This window comes from Chlamydotis macqueenii, chromosome 29 (genome assembly GCF_036417535.1).
Source record: "Chlamydotis macqueenii isolate bChlMac1 chromosome 29, bChlMac1.mat, whole genome shotgun sequence".
In the NCBI taxonomy this organism is placed as follows: Eukaryota; Metazoa; Chordata; class Aves; order Otidiformes; family Otididae; genus Chlamydotis; species Chlamydotis macqueenii.
Window position 1 is genome coordinate 1,922,633 of NC_141584.1, and position 20,499 is coordinate 1,943,131.

General features: G+C 61.2%; 3 protein-coding genes and 1 long non-coding RNA gene across 5 annotated transcripts; 3 read left to right on the forward strand and 1 right to left on the reverse strand.

Moving 5' to 3' along the window:
• The first annotated feature begins 32 nt into the window (after positions 1-32).
• BIN2 (bridging integrator 2) lies at positions 33-4,759 on the forward strand. The gene is made up of 11 exons (XM_086768893.1): positions 33-147; positions 1,179-1,259; positions 1,372-1,426; positions 1,592-1,686; positions 1,841-1,936; positions 2,009-2,116; positions 2,218-2,303; positions 2,902-2,977; positions 3,102-3,184; positions 3,556-4,225; positions 4,546-4,759. The coding sequence occupies exons 1-11, from the start codon at positions 70-72 to the stop codon at positions 4,741-4,743; spliced, it is 1,626 nt and encodes a 541-aa protein (XP_086625019.1). The 5' UTR covers positions 33-69; the 3' UTR covers positions 4,744-4,759.
• A 401-nt stretch (positions 4,760-5,160) lies between these two features.
• SMAGP (small cell adhesion glycoprotein) lies at positions 5,161-9,080 on the forward strand. Its single transcript, XM_086768901.1, has 4 exons — positions 5,161-5,953; positions 7,299-7,371; positions 7,497-7,574; positions 8,123-9,080. Exons 2-4 carry the CDS (start codon positions 7,341-7,343, stop codon positions 8,293-8,295), a joined length of 282 nt encoding a protein of 93 aa, XP_086625027.1. The 5' UTR covers positions 5,161-5,953; positions 7,299-7,340; the 3' UTR covers positions 8,296-9,080.
• On the reverse strand, positions 7,000-13,553 carry DAZAP2 (DAZ associated protein 2). Of its 2 annotated transcripts, XM_086768900.1 has the most exons (5): positions 13,437-13,553; positions 12,190-12,311; positions 11,455-11,697; positions 10,757-10,881; positions 7,000-7,015 (listed from the first exon to the last, which is right to left on the reverse strand). In XM_086768900.1, coding segments are annotated over exons 1-5 (504 nt in total). In that variant the 5' UTR covers positions 13,450-13,553; the 3' UTR covers positions 7,000-7,014. The 2 variants fall into 2 exon arrangements, with proteins under 2 accessions (XP_086625026.1, XP_086625024.1); XM_086768898.1 differs by lacking the exon at positions 7,000-7,015 and having other exon boundaries at positions 9,551-10,881.
• Positions 13,554-14,279: 726 nt separating this feature from the next.
• Positions 14,280-16,191, forward strand: LOC147597074 (uncharacterized). The gene is made up of 3 exons (XR_015261282.1): positions 14,280-14,473; positions 15,013-15,067; positions 15,315-16,191. It is a non-coding gene; the product is annotated as an uncharacterized LOC147597074 (long non-coding RNA).
• The last annotated feature ends 4,308 nt before the right edge of the window (positions 16,192-20,499 follow it).

A 20,499-nucleotide genomic window follows, 5' to 3' on the forward strand; every position in this document is an offset into this window, starting at 1 on the left:
CTCGAAACTTCCTCCGCAGCGAACGCCGAACCGCAGCGCCCGCCCGCGCGCAGGAACCCGGCCGCGGCCATGGCGGAGGGCAAGAGCGGGGGAGCCGGGCTCTTCGCCAGGCAGGTCCAGAAACGCTTCAGCCGGGCGCAGGAGAAGGTACGGTGCCGGGCCTGCCCGCGACGCCCAGCCCCAGAATCTCCGATTTTATTTTCACGCTTTAATTATTTTTTGGTTTTTTTTCGCTGAGGGGTGGCACGAAGGGCGTCGCTCGGCGCCCGCGGGCGGTCGTTTGGGTGCTTCTGGGTCAACGTCATCCTTGCTCCGCGGCTTTGGGCTCGACGGCACCTCCCCAAAGTCCCCCAAACCACTTTGGCACCCACTGGATTCTCCAAAAGTGGGGTTTTTCCACCCAAAACGCCTTTCGGAGATTACGGGGGGACTGGGCATGGGGTCCCTCGGGGCTGGCCGCCGGCGGGGGTCCCCGGTGGGATGCGGGGCAGTGGTAGCACCGGGCACGCCCGCGCCGGCCGCGCAGGAAGCGAGGGGGAAGGGCTGCGGAACCGGGCAGAAACAGGGCGATTTTTGGCAGATTGGGGGCGGTTCGGGGCCATCTCTTTCCCTTTCTCTCCCCCAAAAATGCAGGCGGTTGCGCTCATTTTGGGGGTGACGCAAAGGCCCCCACCACCCACCCCGCGTGCTCCCAGGTTTCCTGGCCCGGGGCTGGGTGCTAAATTCGGCTCCTCTGCCGCCGTATCAGCCCGGACCAGGCTCCCGCCGCTTCCCAGGACTGGGGTCAACCTCTTCCTGGACACCCCAAAACTCCCTCCCACCCCAAAACTCCCCTCCTGCGACGGCTCCGGAGGCAGCCTTCGGCCTGCAGACCATCCTCCTCCTCCTCCTAGGCCTTCACCTGCTCCCGTAATCGCGCGCGCGGATGTCTTGGGGTGCACAGGGCCGCGCCCGTAGACTTTTATAGGGTAGGGCGATGCGTTAGCACCCAAAGACTCACCGTTTTCTCCTAAAAAAATAAAAGCACCGAGGGATGCGCCAAAGTTTTGCGTCCCCCATCCAAATTCTTCCTCTGCTTTGGCTCTCGAAGAGGGGTCTGCACCGGGCCCGATCCCGCTCTCCGCCGGGCTCGGGGGCCGCTGGCTTTTCCCGCCTTCTCCGTCTCTTTCCGCCCCCAGGTTTTGCAGAAATTGGGCAAAACGGTGGAAACCAAAGACGAGCAGTTCGAGCAGAGCGCCTACAACTTCCAGCTGCAGCAGGTCGCACCGCGGGGCGTGGGGATGGGCGCGGGGACACCCCCACGCTCGTGGAAATCACCGCGAGCCCGCGGGGACGCCCCTGACCCATCCCCTCGCCCGCCTCGCGTTGCAGAACGAAGGCCACAAGCTCTACAAAGACCTGAAGGCCTTCCTCGGGGCGGTGAAAGGTACGGCTCCCCGTAAATATTCCGGGGAAAACCCCTCGGGCGCCGCGGAGGAGCAGGGAGGAGGTTGGACATCGTTGAGTTTTCCAACTCAGGATGATCAATAATAATCAATAGTGATCAATAATGATCAATAATATTTTTGCTTCCCCCCCGACCGGGCCGCAGTGATGCACGAGAGCTCCCGGAAAGTGTCCGAAACGCTGCAGGAGATCTACAGCCCCGAGTGGGACGGTCACGAGGAGCTGAAAGCCATCGCAGATGTGAGCCCCTGTCCCCAAGGGTCCCCGTCGAGCATCGGGGGGGCGGCCAACTGAGCCGGGGGGGGTCCCTGGGGATGCAGCCCGGCACGTACGGGGGTTTGGGGGGGGCGGATCCGGGCGTTACACCCCCGTCTCGCCTTTTCCCACCCCGCAGAGCAACGACCTCCTGTGGGACGACTACGAGGCGAAGCTGGCCGACCAAGCCCTGCGGTTGATGGAGAACTACTTGGCCCAGTTTGGGGACTTTAAGGTACCTCCGCGCACGATTTTGGGCCGGGGGGGGATGCCGGGTGCCGGCTCACCTCGCCCCCACCCCGCGCAGGAGCGCATCGCCAAGCGGGGCCGTAAGCTGGTGGACTACGACAGCGCCCGGCATCACCTGGAAGCTCTGCAGAGCGCCAAAAAAAAGGACGAGGCGAAGATCGCCAAGGTGGAGCTTCCCGCGGGACCCCCGCCACCCCGCGCAGCCCCCCCGTCCACGTCCCGGCCGCAGCGGCAAAGCCACGTCCCCCCCCCTTTCCCTCCCCGCAGGCCGAGGAGGAGTTTAACAAAGCCCAAGCGGTGTTTGAAGACCTGAACAGGGACCTTCGGGAGGAGCTGCCGGTTCTGTACGGCAGGTACCAGGGGTGTCGCGGGGACCGGGGGACATCGCGAGGCTGGGGGACATCGCGGGGACCTGGGGACATCGTGAGGCTGGGGGACATCGCGGGGACCTGGGGACATCGTGAGGCTGGGGTCTTTGCAGGAGCTTGGGGACATCGAAGGAGTTGGGGGACGTTGTACGAGCTCAGGGACATCACGAGGCTGGGGAACGTCATGGGGCTGGGGTCTTTGCAGGAGCTCGGGGACGTTGTGAGGACGGGGGACATCAAAGGGGTCAGGGGACATTGTAGGCCTGGAGGACATCAAAGGTGTTGGGGGACATCGCGGGGCTGGAGCTGGCACGTGGCTGCAGGGCCCGATCCTGCCTGGATGCCGGTGGCACCCACAACCCCCCATCTGCAAGGGAGGGGGGATGCCAAAGCTGCCCCCTCCCAACGGGTCCCCTCGAAAATCTGACCACGAGGTCTCCAAAAACCGGTCACCCAGCCCAGCGCCGCTTCATCCCCACCCCGAGGGGTCACTCGCCGTTCCCCATCCCCGCGGGGACCCCGAAGGGTGGGCGGTCGGCGCGCCCGAATCACCCCCCCTCTTTGCCTTCCCCCACCCCCGCAGCCGCATCGCCTGCTACGTGACCATCTTCCAGAACATCTCCAACCTCCGCGACGTCTTCTACAAGGAGATGAGCAAGGTGGGGGCAGGGCAGCCCGGGGACGTTCGTGGGGGTGCCGGGCGCTGGGTGGCGGCAAGGGGGTGGGTGGGGGTCCCTCTGGTGGGTTTTTCTTCCTCCCGAACCCCCTCGCCCACTCCGGCAGCTCAACCGCGACCTCTACGAGGTGATGGGCAAACTGGACAAGCAGCACTCCAGCAAAGTCTTCATCGTTAAAGGCGTCTCCAGGTAAACGAGGGAGTCTCTGCCAGCACTGAGTCGAGGGCCCTTTGGTGGTGTTGGGTTAATTAATTAGGGTCACTTTGGTGTTGTTGGGTCGATTAATTAGTTTGCGTTGAGGGCGCTTTGGTGGTGCCGGGTTGATTAATTTGGGTTGAGGGTGCTTTGATGGTTTTGGGTTGATTAATTTGGGTTGAGGGCACTTTGGTGGTGCCGGGTTGATTAATTTGGGTTGAGGGTGCTTGGTGGTGCTGGGTTAATTAATTCAAGTTGAGGGCGCTTTGGTGGTGCCGGGTTGATTAATTTGGGTTGAGGGTGCTTGGTGGAGTGCAGGGATGCTCCGGAGGGGGGTTGACCCCCTCTCTCCTCCCCCCACGCAGCAACCGGCGCTCGCTGGTCATCTCCTCGCCGGTGAGCCCCCCGGCCATGTTCCCGTCTCCGGGAAAGGCGCCGGATTGGCAGCCGGTGGCGGAAGCGGAGGCGACGGCGGCGTCCCCTGGGGCGGGGGACGCCATCTCCAACGGGGAGCTGGGTGCTGCTGTCCCCGGCCCGCCACCGGCGTCGCCCGCCAGCGCCGGGTCCCTGTCAGAGACGGCGTCGGTCTCCAGCGAGGAGGCCCCGGAGCTCGGCCTCGGCCCCGAAGCTCCATCCCAGGAGCCGGGGACACCGGCGGCGGAGCCGGGTGCCGACTCCCCTGGGCTCGCTGAAAGCCAAAGCCCAGAGCCGGCGGGGGCTGCCGGCGAGGTGGGGGCTGAGGGCGTTGCCGCCTCCCTGGCGTCGCTGATTTTATCGGAGGCCATCGCCCAAGCCACGGGCACCGCGGAAAAAGCGACAAGCGGGCCGGAGGCCAGCGAAGCCCCGGCTGCCACGGGGGCCACCGAGGGTGGGGGTCCCGGGGAGCCGCGGTCTCCAGCGCCGGAGGCACCGACGTGTCCGTCCCCGGGGAGCGGGCAGGAGCCGGGCCGGCTCGGTAGGGACGCGGGAGAGCGCAGCGACTCCGAGGAGAGCGTGGGAGCGATGGAGGTGGAGCCGGAGGCGGCCGACGCTCAGGTGAGAAAGTTCTGGTGCCAGGAGCGGACACGCGGCGGTGGGGGCCAGATCCGTGGCACCGGATTTTTCGGAGACCCAATCCTTGCTGGGGGGCGTCCAGTGGGAATGTGGGGACACGGCGGGGGGAGTCTGTGACACAAATCCAGCCCGGCGCGATGGACGGGGCTGAATCCGGCCCTCGATGCAGCGTCACACGGCTACGCCGGCGCCGACGCCACCCTGACCCCCGCCCCGAGCCGGACTCGCTCCGTCTCTGCTCCGGTTTAATGGAAGCGCGAGCCATCCCGTGTGGCTCAGCGTCACCTCTGCGTCTCCCCCAGGAGCAAGGCTGTCGCGGGACGCCAGAGCAGGACGCCAGCCAGGACCCCCAACCGGTGGAACCCCCCCCCAGGAGCCCACCGAGACTCTCACCTCCCTGTGAGCACGACGCTCCGCCTGGAAAACCGGCGTTCCGCGGCGCCGCAGGCAGATTTCCTTCCACCGTACCGCGCTTCCCAACCCTCATCCCGTTGAAATAAAAGCGGAGCGCGACGACGCCGGCGAGGGCTGAATCTCTCATCCCGTCACCGGGTCGAAGGGGCGGCCGCCAGCGCCGCGGGTCCCCGCCTGCGAGTTTACGGCGGGCGAAGCCGGGTGCGGGCGGGATTCGTCGCCCCGTTCTTGGGTGACTCAGGGAAAAGGCCTCGTCCGGCCGGTTCCGCCAGCTCCCTGAAAATGTGCTGCCAGGCAAAAACATCGGAAAAAAAAAAAAACAAACTCTCGATTTTTAACCCCCTGTGCTGCAAAATCCCTCCACGTCAAAGCGAAAAAAAAAAAAAAACCAACGCCGTTGCCAATCGCCGCCCGGCGCGGCGTCGCTGCCCCGATGGCGGGCAGCTCTCTGGCGCGCGAGGGGTTAACGAGGGAGGGCATTTCTGGGAATTTTTATCGTAATTGCGGCCAAACTGGAAAGGTGAGGCAGGAAAAGGGCAACGCCTTCGCCTGGGTGAGACCGGAGCCGCACATGGTGCCGGCGGCCCCTCGCCCTGGCGCGGCGGGCGCAGGTAAGAGCTGGGCCGGGGGGGAAAATGGCTCCTGGGGGGACACCTTCCCAAAATTCGGCGGCTCCTGGGAGGTTCGGAGGGGTCTTGGCTGCATCGGGCACGCGGATTTGCAGCGGGAGGCGAGGAGGGAGGCCGGAGCGCGGCGGGTTTGGGGGAGAAGCCGAAACGTTGGCGCTGGGCCGGGTGTTTTCCGGTTGGATTTCAGGCGAGCGGGAAGGGAAAGGGCCTGATCCCACTGCGGCGCCAGCCGGAGAGCGGAACGCCGAGCGGGAACGCTGTGCCGCTCCCCGGGGCGGCGGCGGAGGAACGGGGGCGAGCAGGCCTCTGGGATGGTTTGCTCATCCCGTCCTCCATCCGCCGGGAACGGGAATGGGGACGGGGACGGGGACGGGACGCCGCCGAGCATCCCCGACGGCACGCTGCGCTTGGCTGAGCTTTTTGGGAGCGAAGCCGCGGGGCGGGGAGGGTTCCGCGGTGGGAACGGCTCTTGAGCAACTTGGGCCGAGAGCAAGAATGAGGAAGAGTACGGTCGATTTTTTTTTTTTTTTTTTTTTTTTACAAGCCCTGCGTCGCTTTGAAAACCGCAGCGATCCGTACGGATCCGGGGTGCCGGGGAAGTGAGTCACTCCCCTTCGGACGCGTGGAGGCCGCGAGCGGGCGGCGGCTGGATCCCGGCGAAGGCGAGGTAACCCCGGCGCTGCGGGATATCCCGTTGTTTTCCACGGGGCTCCTTCCCGCCTGGCCAGTGGCTCTCCAGGCGGAGAATCGCTCCCTCCGGGAATCCCAGCGCAGGGACCTTCGCGTTCACGACCACCCGAGCGAATTTTTCCCCCGGATAAAATTCGGTTTAAACGCTCAGTGGGTGCCAGGACCCCATTTTGCCGGCGCTCCGGGCGCGAAACCGGTTTGCGTTTCCTGCTGGCAACGCCGACTGCGTCTCCCCGCGGCGCCAGGCTTCCCCCAGCTCCCGCTTCTCCTTCCCCTTAAATCCCAATTTTATGCTTTTGGGGAAATTTTCCCCCTTTTTGTGCTCCGAGGCCGCCCAAGCCGCGGCTGCCGCTCCGTGGGAAGGTTGGGGTTGGGTTTGGAAGGCGCGCGGAGCTCCCCGAGGCCCAGGCGTCGCTGCTGGAGGAGCCCGACGGGGTTTAAAGTGAAGCTGGGTTTAAAGCCAGGTTCAAAGCAAAACTAGGTTTAAAGCAAAACTAGGTTTAAAGCCGGGTTTAAAGCAAAGCTAGGTTTAAAGCTGGGTTTAAAGCAAAGCTAGGTTTAAAGGCAGGTTTAATGCAAAACCAGGTTTAAAGCAAAGCTGCGTCGAAGGCAAAACCAGATTTAAAGCAAAACCAGGCTTAACGAGCTGGTGGCCCGCGCCAGCCTGAGCCCGAGCCCGGGAGGAAGTCGCCGTCCTCGGAGGAGCTGCCGGAAGCCCCGGGGTCCCGCTCCGCAGCCAGCGGGGGAGGGGTCCCGTGACCGCCCGCACACGCTGCTGGGTTTTCCCAAATCCCTGCGGCTCCGTACGCCGGAGCGTTGGCACTCCAGTAGCGCTCGGAAGCGAAACCGGTGCCGTGAGTCACGAGGGGACGGCGGGACAACAGGGCAGGGCCAGATCCCGAAAAATTCGCCCCGCTTTCCCAAATCCAGGCCACTGGCATCACCCCGTCCCGGTGAGGTGCATCCCGACGGCGCGGCCGCGCTCCCGGCTCTCCGCTCCCGGCTTGTGTCCATGCTCCCGTGTTCGAATTTCCTCTTTCTTAAAAAAAAAAAAAATAAAAAATTAATTCAATTTAATTTGCTCCTGACATCTAGCGGCGCGTCTCCGCGGAGCCACCGAGCCGCGTCTGCCCCAGCGCCGGAGCCGGGACAAAACGTATTTTTTAGAGGATTTGGGAGGATTTGCAGGGATTTAGAGACAAATCGGAAGCTCTCGAAGTTTGAGAGTGAATTGCGGACCCGGCCCGCTCCCCTCCATCGACCCCAATAAAACCTCCGCGTTCGTTAGCGCCTTTTCTTCCTTATTTGTATTTTTTTGGCAGTTCTGGAGGACCCCAGGCCTCGGCTTGGAAGGAGCCGATGCGATGGAAGGAGATCAGCCCTCTCTGACCGCAGGTGAGCGCCGCGGGACGGGGGCTGTCCGTGCCGAAAAATCCGCGGGGAGACCTCGCACGGCGCCGCCGCGTGTGCCGTCCAGCCCAGCCTTCCTCACCTTCTTCCTCTCTCCCTTCGCGATGAAGAAGAGGCCACAACCCCCTTCCTGAAGAAGGCTCACACCCCGCCTCTCCATGAGGACGCCAACACCGTGGTCATCGCAGGTAGGGGGTCTCCTTGCCAGACCCACCCAGTTGGCCCAGACCCACCCAGTTGGCCCAGACCCACCCAGTTGACCCAAACCCACCCAGTTGGCCCAGACCCACCCAGTTGACCCAAACCCACCCAGTTGACCCAAACCCACCCAGTTGGCCCAGACCCACCCCATTGACCCAGACCCACCCCATTGACCCAAACCCACCCAGTTGACCCAAACCCACCCAGTTGACCCAAACCCACCCAGTTGGCCCAGACCCACCCCATTGACCCAGACCCACCCATTGACCCAGACCCACCCCATTGACCCAGACCCACCCCATTGACCCAAACCCACCCAGTTGGCCCAGACCCACCCAGTTGACCCAAACCCACCCCATTGACCCAGACCCACCCATTGACCCAGACCCACCCCATTGACCCAGACCCACCCCATTGACCCAAACCCACCCAGTTGGCCCAGACCCACCCAGTTGACCCAAACCCACCCCGCTGACGCGGGAGCAGCTCGTTATGGACCTAAACCCCGCTCCTCTCTCTGCCTTCTCGCCGATAGTGGTCATCACCCTGGTGTTCCTCACGCTGCTGACGGTGCTGGTGGTGATCATCGTCTACCTGTACAGGAACAAAGGCAGCTACCTCACCTACGAGCGGCCGGCGGCAGAGCCCGACGGGGCGGTGCAGATGGAGGACACTCCATCCAAAGAGAAAGAGGAGTATTTCATCTAAGGAAAGCGTCCACACGCGCCTCTCTGGTGCCCTCAGGTCCAAGTTCATGGAATCATAGACGGGTTTGGGAGGGGAGGGAGCGTTCAAGCCCACCCAGCCCAACCCCCCTGCCAGGAGCAGGGACATCTCCAGCCAGATCAGGTTGCTCAGAGCCCCGGCCAACCTGGCCTGGGATGTTTCCAGGGATGGGGCACCCACCGCCTCTCTGGGCAGCCTGCGAGGTGCTCCACCGCCCTCAGCGTCAAATATTTCTTACATCCAGTCTGAATCTCCTCTCTCCCAGTTTAAAACCATCCCCCCTCGTCCTGTCCCAGCAGGCCCTGCTGAAGAGTCTCTCCCCACCTTCCCTGCAGCCCCCTTTGGGCACTGGGAGCCGCTCTCAGCTCTCCCCGGAGCCTCCTCTTCTCCAGGCTGAACAGCCCCAGCTCTCCCAGCCCGGCCTCACAGCAGAGCTGCTCCAGCCCTCTCAGCATCTGCGTGGCCTCCTCCGGCCCCTCTCCACCAGCTCCGCGTCCTCCCGACGCTGGGGGCTCCAGAGCCGGGCGCATCGCGGGGCGCGGGTGGTTTCTGGGCGGCGAGCGCGCGTGGCCGGCTCGCGTCCGGTTTTCCCGGCCCCTGCTCCCCATCCCTCCATCCCCCACCGGGATTTGTCCCGGGATCGCCCCCACCCCCGGGCAGGACCCCGCCCTTGGCCTGGCTGAGCTCCGTGAGGTTCCCGCCCGGCTCCCTCGGGACGGATCCCTCCCCTCCGGCGCCCCGACCGCGCCGCGCAGCTGGGCGCCGAGGCCGCGTTGGATTATCCCGCTCCCAGCGCGGATCCTGATTTCCCCACTCCTCACTGGTGCCTCGGCGACATTCAGCTGCCCAAATTCCCTGGATTTGGGGGATCTCCAAGCTCGTTTGGGTTTTTTTTTCCCCGCTTTTAATTTATGAAGCCAACCACGGGTGGAAAAATAAACAGTGCTGCGAGGACGTACCTGCGCGTAACTCGCGGCAGGGCGCAGCCCGGCCTCATCTCACGGAATAATTAATACTCCGCTGAGGATTTAGGGGAGGGGTAATTAGCAGGGCTAATTTGGAGGCGGAGGGATCACGCAAGGCACAAAAAAAAGCCCAAAAACCCGGGAAGCTCGTCCCTGCCCCTCGAAAAAACCCCCAAAAAAACCCCAAAAGAGGAACTTCATGGGACAGCAGCGAAGAGGAAATGAGGGAAGGAACCCCACGGCTTGCGACAGGCTGGAAATCGGTCACTTCGTTCAAATTTTCAAAATAAGTCTTTATTCTACATTTTTTTTTGGTTGTTTTTAGTATAAAAAACTCCACGCGTTAAGTGCACCACAGTGTGTACAGAGAGAGACGCGACGCCCTAACAGTCGGTCGGCCGGTGAACCGCGGCGCGCGCGAGACGCGGCTGGAGATTAAACTGACACCTCGGGATCCACTCCATCCCAATCCGCCCTTTTTTCTTCACGAAACAAACCAAAAAAATCCCAAAACGCCGAGGATCCCTGAAATATTCCTTGCCACCCTCCTAAGACTTCATTTTTGAAGCACGCGGCCGTGAAAAAAAGCCAGTAATTAAGCTAATTTGGGTGTGGATTGACATTTGCGTCGCGCCCGCGGACAGCCGCGCTGTTTGGACGACGGCCTGAAGGAGTTTTGGTGTCAAGACACCGGGTTGAGCTTAAAAAAAAAGAAAAATAATTAAAAAAAAAAAAAAGGCTTCTGTTTATTAAGCGCCATCCTAAAAGCCTAGTTAGCGTCGAATGAAACGTTCCAACACGTCGCGCTGTGTTTCCGGCACCAAAGCCTGGCTTTGATCAGCAAAAATGTGCAAAGAAATCCCAGATCACTCGGAACGTATCCAAAAATTCCCACGGGACGCGCCAGCTGCACGCCTTCCCGGAGGAAAAGGACGGGGAACGCCAGCAGGGATCCGTTCTGGAGCGAGGGCAGGAGGAGGGAAGTGCCGCGGTGCCCTCCCCGCTACCGGAAAGCGACGTTTGCCCGGTTTTCCTACGCCAGCGCCGCGCTCCGACGGCAGGGAAACGCGGGAAGCGACGCCAAGGGAAGGCAAACCCGGATCGGCTTCCTCGTCCTCCCCGAAGCCCGTGGGCGACGACGGAAAGCTCCGCGTGGCGGCGCGACTCCAGCGGAACGAGAGCTCACGCTCGTTTGGTGAATTAATCAATTAATCCCTCGCTCTCCGTTTGAACGGAGGCACCGCTCTCGTTAACGGGGTTGGTTTTTTTTTTTTTGTTTGTTTTTCTCGTTTCGCCGGAAACCAGGAAGACACCTCGCCGCCGCCGCCGCCGCGCGTCTTAAATCTGCAGCTCGGGGTGAACGCGGACGGAAGCGGGTGCAGCGTGAGAAGTGCCGAGGGTGCGCGATGTCTTTCTTTACGCAAACGTAGCCCCCCCCCCCGCCCTCTCCCTCCCCCTTTTCCCCCTTCCTCCTTCACCAGATAGCGTAGCCGCCGTCGGAGCCTCCCAGGAAGAAGTTGCCCTTCCGTTGCGTCACCAAGACGTTGGCTCCCTGCACGACGGCCAGCTGGGCGGCGTTGGGGGGACAGCCGGGAGGGGGGGGCTGCAAGACAGAGACAAGAGAGGCGGGAGGGTGGCGGGGGGCAGAGCCGCGAAGCCGCCTGCGGGGACCTCCCGGGAGACGTCCCCGTCGCTCGCCACCCGGCAAAAACGGAGCGGAAGGTATCCGGGAGCTGCTGGGAAACGCTCGGCTCCGCGTCCGCGCCCCCTCGCTTTCGGGAGCCCGCGGGCCGCGGGGCTGAGCCCGGCTCCCCGCCCGCGCGGAACGAGACCTCGGCCAAAAGCGGAAAGCCCGGGGGAGCAGGAACCGGCCGCAGCTCCGTCGTAGCGCGGAAAGAAGCCAAGCCTGCGCTTAGCGCCAGGGAAAAAGTCCGGTTTCCAGCCCAAAAAGCGGGCGCCCAGGCCGAATCGAGGCCAGCACCGGCCACGCGAGGGTTTTGCCGGGAGCCGGAGCCACCCAGAGCCACAGGGTGAACGGAGGAGCCCTCTCCTCTCCCAAACGACGGATCGGGTAAGGAAAACGTTTTTCCCAAAAAAACAAAGCCCGCCCCCCGCCCCCCCCCGTCACCCTCTACCGCTGCCGCAGGCGGGGTTCGCGGGCCGCGGTGCTACTCACAGGGATGCTGGCCGTTCCGCCAGCCCCAAACCTCGCTCCGGCGTCAAAGCCGCCCTCCACGAGGACCGTCGAGCCCGGGGGGTAAACCGGCCCCACGGGGTAATACGCCACGGGGAGCGACGAGCCCAGGGGCCCCACGGCCACGGACTGCGCCACGGGCAGGAAGACGGAAGCGCCCGGATACGCCGCCGACATGGTCGGGACGGTGGCGGCTCCCAGAGGCACGAAGCTGGGACGGTAAAGCTGGGACGGAAAAAAAAAAAAAAAATTAAAAAAAATTGAGTTTAGAGAGTTTGTTACTCCCCACGCTGAGTTTTTCAGCCCGGCTCCGACACAGACGCTCGCCCTCCCGCACGCGGGAATCCCATTCCGCGAGCGTTTCCTCCCGGGAACGGCAAAAGGAGGATTTTTTTTCCCCGCTGTCGGGGTTTTCCCCCCGCTCCCACAAAGCGGGGTTATCACAGGGGCGTTCGACGGCTCCGGGCGAGCAAAATCCGTCAGCGTAACTCCAGGAAAAGCTCGGAACAACGTTTGAACTTTGAGCGGATGATTCAGATCTCGGAAGAGAGAATCCAGGGATCCGCTGCCGCCCGGCAAACAACTCCTCCAGGAAAAAAAAAAAACCCTGCAGCTACAAAGTTTTTTTTTTTCAGAATTTTTTTTTTTTTTTTTTTTTCCTCTCTTTGAGAGCGGCCCCAGAAGGAAACAAATCCTCGGGAGAAGCGTCCGGCTCACCTCGGAATAGGCGGGAGGCGCGTCGGTGTAGGGCGGCGGCTGCGGAAGGGGCACGGTCTGCGCGTAGACGGCGGGGTTGGCGGCGGACTGGCCGGGGTAGGAGGGCTGGGTGGGGTATTGTCCTGCGAGGAAGAGGAGAAGTCAGGCCGAAGGAGAAACGGAAGAAAAATAAAAATAAATCCAATTATTCCGAGAGGTGGCCAGAATTCCCGAAACGAAACCAAAACAAACCAGACCGGCTACCGGCTCCCCACCCCCCCCCCCGTCCCGGGGCCCCTCCTGGGTCTGGGGGGTGGACGAGGCGGCGTCGGGGGGGGGGCGTCTCCCCACGGCCCCCCCGAGATCGCCCGGCTGGGGCGGGCGGAAATGGCTGCTGCGGCGAGGGGGTTCAACGAGCCCCGAATTTGGGCCCCCCACGCCCCCCCCCCTCCAGCCAGGACGGGGCGGTGAGGCCGCAGCGCCGCGTGGGGGTCCCCTCCCCCCGGCTCTTTTGGGGGTCCCTCAGCTGCCCCCAGTGTCGCTCCCCGGGGGGGTCCCCCCAATCCAGCCTCCCCCCGGCACGCGGGGGGGTCCCACCTGGGGATCCCCCCCCCCGAACAAAGGGGTCCCGCTCACTGCCACCCCCCCTCGTGGGACCCCCCCCAGCCACTCGAGCCCCCTCCCCTGGTTCAGGCCCCCCCCCCCCCTTATGACATCACCCAGGGGTCTCCCGCACGCACTCCGCAATACAATGAGGTCCCTTCTGACGTCATCTAGGGGATCCCCTACGTCAGCGGGGGGGGTCTCCCCCACCCCAGAGCCCCCTCCGCCCATCTAACGGGGTCCCCCTTCCGCCACGCGTGGGGGGTCCCGCTCACTCCCCCCCCGCCACCCACTGGGGTGTCCCCCCCTCCTCAGCTCGCCCTCCCCGCACGGAATAGGGACGCGTTACGTCACGCGTGGGTCCTCCCCTACGTCACGGGGGGGGGGCGGTGTCGTGTGTGTCCCCCCCCCCTCCCCCAGGCGCTCGGCACTCACAGGGTTAAGGCCGGGCCGAGGTGGGCGTCGCCATGGCGACCCGCGCGCCTGCCCCCCCCCCCCCCCCGTCTCCGCTCCCATTGGCCGCCGGGTGCCCGCGCGGCCCCGGCCCGCTGGCGCGGTCACGCGCTGCGGCGCTGCCCTTAAAGGCGCCGCGTCCCCGGGATGCGGTGGTGGTGCTGGCTGGGGGGGGGGGGGACAGGGGGGCTGGGGCGCGGCCCGGTCCTTGCCTTTGCCGTTCATGGCGGCGCTGGCTCCGGCGGCGGCGGCGGCGGCGGCGGCGGCGGCTCCCGCTCTGCCCGCGCCGCGCGCTTCCTCCTCGGTGTCACCGCGGCGCTGCGGGAGGGGGGGGGGGGAGAGGGCGGGGCGGGGCGGGGCGGGGCGGGCGCGGGAAGGGGAGGGGAGGGGGAGGAACCGGGGGCCGCGCGCAGGCGCGCGCCGGGGGCGGGGCCGGCGCCCTCTTAAAGGGGCCGCGGGGGTGGAGGGGCCTGAGTTGGGCCTGGGGGAGGGAAGGAAAGGAAAGCAAAGGAGGGGGCTTCCGGTAACCCCCGGCCGTGGGGGTCCGGGCCCAGTGTGGGGGCACGGGGGATTCCCGGGGCCTAGGGTGGGGGGAGCAGCTAGGCCCCGGAGCTGGGGGGGGGGGGGGTCGCAGGCCAGGCCCCCAGGGTGAAGAGGGTCTCTGGGGGGGGGCCGAGGGGGGAGGGAGGGTCCCTAGGTAGGAGCGGGGGGCAGGCAGGGCCTAGAGGGGAAGGGGCCCCCCTAAGCGGGGCCTGGGGAGGGGGCTTAGGGCCTGGAGCAGCGGGGAGCCCCCGGGTAGGCCCGAGGGGGCCTTAAGCGCGGCCTGGGGGTGGTCCCTGCGTAGGGCTTAGCGTGGTGGGGGCTCCCCAGGCGCGAGGGGGCTCCTAAATAGGGGTGGGCAGGGGAATGAGGGTCCCAGGCGGGGCCTGGGGAGGGGTAGACCTGAGAGGGGGCCGTGGGCAGGGCCTTGGGGGCGAGGAGGGGTCCCCGCGCAGGCCCTGGTATGGGGGGGCCCGTGGGCAGGGTCTGGGGGGAGCGGGCTGCCCTGCCAGGCCCATAAATGAGGCGGGGGTCACCCAGCATGGCCTAGGGGGGCACCCCAGGGCCCGGCGCTGCTGGGCGAGGGGCTGGTCAGCACTGGGGAAACTGGTGGGGGCGAGGGAGCCCCCCGGCTCGTTCCCCGCTCCCTCCTGAGTCGCGCCCGAGGACAGAAGCCGCCTGTGAGTTGGTGCGTGAAAGATCAGTGGAGGTTGGTAACCTCCAAATATTGGGAAGCTTAATTAAGCAGGCTCGTTAGCGCCATGGCCGTGCAGCCTGAGCTCCGGGTTGTGGTGGTTGTTCCAAGCCCCCGAGTCCTTCCCAGGACCCCATTTTCGGCCTTTCCCCCCAGAAACCCTCCTTTTTGGGGGCAGCATCCTGCCGCGGGACCCGCTGGCTCCGGCGTGGGGAGCGTAGCCGAGGGGTTCCTTCCCGACGTGGCTGAGCTCTCCCCCTTCTTGAAGGGGGGCTTGGGCATTTCTCAGGCTTGTTCTGGCCCCCCCGTCCCCCTTCATCCAGCAGCAGCTCAGTTTTTATGGAAATAATTTTTTTTTTTTTATTCAGGCACTCTTTTTGCTTTGCATTTCGGGCTGCGTTTGCAGGAGCGGGCAGTCGCCCGCCCTGAACGCCGGCCCTGTTTGGCAAAGCCCCGGAATCCAGGTTTTAACCCAGAATGAGGTTTCTCGGGCTCATTTTTATCTAATTTAGGCCGAGTTACGGGTCTAAATGCCGTTCTAAAATCTGTTGCAGGTGTGGGCTGCCAGCAGAAGGTGCAGTCGGAAGCCGGGAACCGCGCGTGGAGAAGGTATGATGCAATCTGGCAGTTCTGTGTGTAAAGTTTTAGTTAAAAAAAAAATAACGCATACAGATCGCAACAAAAGGGGCCGCAATAAAGACACCCCCTTAAAGTGTAAAAATCCTTTTTTTTTTTTTTTTTTTTCAATTGTGTGATTTTGATAAACTTTCTGGCTGCGTTCTGGCCGGAGTTGGCCTACACAAGTCTTTCTTTGTGGAGCTCTTTTTTTTTTTTATTATTCTTTTTTTTTTTTCAGGCATCTCAATCAACAATATCATTGTTCTCTTCCCGACTGAAGTGAGCTTCTCATGAATAATGTACCGGCTGCCTGATGAATATGCAGGCTGGCTGGCGTGCCTGGGAGGCCGTCATCAATAATTCATGCCTAGAAAATGTTCTTGAGTCGCAGAAACGGTGGAGGGGAAAAAAAAAAAAATAATATTTACCCTTTAAAGCGGCAGAGAAGTAGCTTGAGATCTGCCCCACGGATACTCGGGGTGGGGTGGGTTGGAAAGGAAGCGAAGGGCAGAGCAGCGCCGGGAAGGGGAAGGTGACTTCTGAGGGACTGAGCCCCGATATCTTCCCAAATCCAACCCCACGAAGTCCCGGAGCGCTGGAACGGCTCGGGGTGAAGCCCGTTGAGCAGCTCCCGGCTTCAGTCCCTGCTTTATTCCAACAAACGTGCCTTTTGTCTGTTCTCCCGTTATCCTTACGCAGAAAACTTCCTTGCCAAGGAAGAGTGGAAGCGCTCTGCGAGGGAGAGGCCGGGAGAAAGCGTTTCCATTCGGTGCAGCCGTGCTTTTCAGAAAGCACCTGCCTTCAAATCCCTTGGGATTGTTTTTATTTGTATTTTTGTCGCCCGTTACCTCCTCTACAGGCCTCGTGGGACTCCAAGAGGCGAAAAAAAAAAAAAAAAACAAACCCTCCAATAAACATCAAAAGTTCTGAAAAACCAGCTCAGGAATTTTTTTTTCCTGCAGCCCCGAAATGGAAACCGGGAAGTCGAGGCCGTTCCTGGCTGCCTGCCAGTGGACTTTGCTTCCCACGCCGGACGCTTCTGAAAGGCGAAGGGGGCGGAACGGTCGGCGAAGAGCCGGGCAGCGCCGATAAAATGCCGAAGGGATGAAAGCGGACGCGGCGGCTGAGTCCGCGTTTTTGTTTTTTTTGTTTTTTTTTTTTTTGGGTGAGCGAAGGGCCTGGCGCTGAAAGTCCTTATTTACACAGCGCGGGGCGGTTTAACCCTGATGAGAAGCAGAGCTGGCCGGGGTAATACCTGTTGTTTGCTACTTAAAATAGCACAAATTAAACCGTAATAAAGATAAATTAGTGAAAATTCAGCCGGGCTTACAAGCAGGTACACGTTGGTGGAACTTGACTGGTGTGAGTTATCGGGAGCGAGGGGCGCTGTGGGGCAGGGAGCGCCCCGTGGGTGTGGGGCTGTCGTTAATTACCTAAAAATAACAAATAAGCACTTGTTAATTAGTAGATTCCACCTAGGGAAAGTGCTCTCCTGCTGCTGAAACCCAGGGGGTTTCCGTCCTCAGCTTTACCAGCGCCGGATTTCATCCAACGCCGCAAAGCGGCCTGGAAAATCCCGCGGGAATCGGAAGGGAGGAAAAGCGAGGCAGAGGCCGGATCTACGGCCGAACCGGCGCGAAGCCCCGCTGCGCGCCGAAAACCGCGCGCCGAAGCTTCGGTTCGGGGACGTTTGTGAGCGACCGGAGTCGCTTTGCGGCACGGGAGCCGAAATAAAGTCCTGGCTGGCTTTTTCCCGCGCTTCCGAGCGTTTAAGCTCTCAGAAGAGCCGGAATAAGGTGTTTTGGGGCGAATTCGCCGTTCCGCGGCGAGTCGGACGTGCCAGGAAGCGCAGGGTCGGGCGCGCGCCCTCCTCTGACCCCGTTCTGCCCGCGATTAGAGCGGCCGAGTCAGCGGAAGGCGGGCGGCGATATTAATTCGGTCGCCTTACCACGAGTTCTCCGCGACGGAGCACGCCCTGGAACAAAGGGCGCGTCCTCGCAGTCGGCGTTTTAGTTTCGTCGGCCGTTCCTGTCAAACGGTTAATTAAAATCCTTCCAAACGAGCTATTTTCCTAAAGATAAAAAAAAAAAAAAAAGCTTCTCAACGCTCCTAAAATCAATTCCTCATCAGGAAAAATTAAAAACGCACCCACTTCCCCGCATGCGTGATGCTAACGATACGCCGATGTATGTAAATGAGCCTGAAAGTTAACGAGACGGGAGCATTTAAATATTCATAATCGCTGCGCCGCAGGCTGGCAGCGGCCGTGCTGGGGCGAAGCCGCTTTCCCGTCTCTGATTTGATTATTAACGAACAAAATCTGCCGGCGGATTTGTTACGGATCCGTGCCTCGGCGCCTTCTCCGGGCGCTAAGCGCTCGCGTAGTTCCCGTTGAACCCGGCGTCACGGAATATCCTGGTTTTCAGCTGGGACGAGGAGGCTGGGCGGGTCTGAGCGACCTTGATTCGGGAAGAACCGCCCGGTATTCCCGGGTATTCCCGCTTTTTTTAGCCGGGACGCCCGTTACGCCCGCGTTCGCGTGCATACCCGCTCGCGGATGGCGGGAAGAGCGGACTGCGGATACCTTACGGTGAACTCCCAAAAAAAGGGGTGTTAGGAAGCAGGGATTTAAATTAATCCAGTAACTTTTTCTGCAGGGAAAGACAGGCAGTGGGAATTCTTCCCAGCCCACGGGGAGGGGACAGAAGTAAAAATAATTTGGCTTTATCACGCTGTGCTGGTTTTTAAGAGGTGGTTTTCTTCTTTTTTTTTTTTTTTTTCCCCTCCTCTTTTTTTTTCCCCTTTTTTTTTTCCCCTTTTTTTTTCCCCTCCTCTTTTTTTCCCTCCTCTTTTTTTTTCCCTCCTCTTTTTTTTTCCCTCCTCTTTTTTTTCCCTCCTCTTTTTTTTCCCTCCTCTTTTTTTTCCCTCCTCTTTTTTTTCCCTCCTCTTTTTTTTCCCTCCTCTTTTTTTCCCTCCTCTTTTTTTCCCTCCTCTTTTTTTCCCTCCTCTTTTTTTTCCCTCCTCTTTTTTTTCCCTCTTTTTTTCCCCTCCTCTTTTTTTTCCCTCTTTTTTTTCCCTCCTCTTTTTTTTTCCCTCCTCTTTTTTTTTCCCTCCTCTTTTTTTTCCCTCCTCTTTTTTTTCCCTCCTCTTTTTTTTCCCTCCTCTTTTTTTTCCCTCCTCTTTTTTTTCCCTCCTCTTTTTTTTCCCTCCTCTTTTTTTCCCTCCTCTTTTTTCTCCCTCCTCTTTTTTTTCCCTCTTTTTTTTTCCCTCCTCTTTTTTTTTCCCCTCCTCTTTTTTTTTCCCCTCCTCTTTTTTTTCCCTCCTCTTTTTTTTCCCTCCTCTTTTTTTTCCCTCCTCTTTTTTTTCCCTCCTCTTTTTTTTCCCTCCTCTTTTTTCTCCCTCCTCTTTTTTTTCCCTCTTTTTTTTTCCCTCCTCTTTTTTTTTCCCCTCCTCTTTTTTTTTCCCCTCCTCTTTTTTTTCCCCTCCTCTTTTTTTTCCCTCCTCTTTTTTTTTCCCTCCTCTTTTTTCCCTCCTCTTTTTTTTCCCTCCTCTTTTTTTTCCCTCCTCTTTTTTTTCCCTCCTCTTTTTTTCCCTCCTCTTTTTTTTCCCTCCTCTTTTTTTTCCCCTCCTCTTTTTTTTTTCCCCTCCTCAAGAAGGCAGTGACAATTTTAAGGTTGTAAAAGACACAGAATGTGAGATGATAATAAACTCTCCTTCCTTTAATGATTCCAAACAAGCTCTAATTAGTCCGTAAGGGACTTGAAAAGCTGCAGAGCCGCACCTGTGCTGCTAACGAGCTTTGCAATTACAGAAAGAGTTTTCTCCCCTCTTTTAATTATGTCGCGACGAGGTTCAGGTTGCACCTGAGTTCCCCTTATTTCCTCACTCCTTCACCCGGCCCACAAAAAAAAAAAAAAAAAATAAAAAAATTCCCTCCGAGCTGGCAGACGAATCCCCGGGAGCAGAACTCATTCACCAGCAGCACCTGGAAATTAAAATTGCCGGTAGGATTCGGAGAGCGTCCGGTAGCGTCATTCCCGCTCGGAGACACCCAGAAGCAAATCACGTACTGGTCTCGTGAACTGGTTTTTGTTTGTCGCAGCCCCGCCGATTCCCAGTTTGACGCTCGAAGTTTGCGCCCTCGGCCAGCGGGCTGGAGCTGAGGGCAGCCGACGCGATTCCCGGTATCCCGGGGCCGTATCCCGTTGTCCCCGCAGGAAAGCGCCGCTGCGGACGAGGTGGGTGCTGGCGGCTGCGCGCATCCTCGGTTTTGGGACGCCGGGGGTGTCCTGGATGTTTTCAGAGCGAAGCCCCCCAAAGAGCAGGAGCCGGGACGCGCAGCTCCGGGAGGGTCGGACGCGACCCCGCGGGATTCCGGCCGGCGTACGGAGCTTGGCCTCCTGCGTGTTATCCTGGGAGGCTGGATCCGAAGCTAACACTATGCCGGAAGATGGAGCATCTGAATTATTCCCGTGGCCTCCCCGCGCCAGCTCCCGCTTTAAAACCTCGGGAATATTTTTTGGAATTTTTTTTGGGATGGTTTGATGCGTTTAAACCAAAGGCCTCCGAGCGCCGGCAGGTAGCGGGGTTCGGCAGCGGGGCGCTGTCCCGAGCGGCGGCCCCGGAGGAAAGCGGGTAACGGGGGACAAATTGAAGCCTTTGTGCTGCCCCCGGGGTGGTTCACGTTAATTTGATGATTAATGGGTTAATTAATGATGATGAAATGCTGTCTGAGGGTTTTGGGGTCGGGGTGGGGGTCTCCGGGTTGGGGCGCCCCTGCTCAGGGGGGTCTGTGGCACGGGGGGGGGAGTCTCTGGTCCAGGGGCTCTGGTTTTGCGGTTGGGGGGGGTCTCTGGGCTGGGGGCTCTGGTTTTGGGGTTGGGGGGAGGGGGTCTCTGGTCCAGGAGCTCAGGTTTTGGGGTTGGGGGGAGTCTCTGGGCTGGGGGGTCTGGTTTTGGGGTTGGGGGGGGGTCTCTGGGCTGGGGCTCTGGTTTTGGGGTTGGGGGGAGGGGGTCTCTGGTCCAGGAGCTCGGGTTTTGGGGTTGGGGGGAGTCTCTGGGCTGGGGGTCTGGTTTTGGGGTTGGGGGGGGGGTCTCTGGGCTGGGGCTCTGGTTTTGGGGTTGGGGGGAGGGGGTCTCTGGTCCAGGAGCTCGGGTTTTGGGGTTGGGGGGAGTCTCTGGGCTGGGGGGGTCTGGTTTGGGGTCCAGGAGGATCTCTGGGCTGGAGTCTCTGGTTTTGGGGTCTGCACCCCCCCCAGTGCAGAGCTGGAGGGGCTCCTCCTGGCACCCACCCCGGCAAACTGGGGAGGTGGCTGCTTGGGGTGACCCCAAAGCTGGCGGGGGGGGGGGTGGCTGCTGGGAATGGGATGAAAGGGTTTTGGGGGAGGCAGAGTTTTGAACCGGGCCGGGGTTTAGGGGGGGACC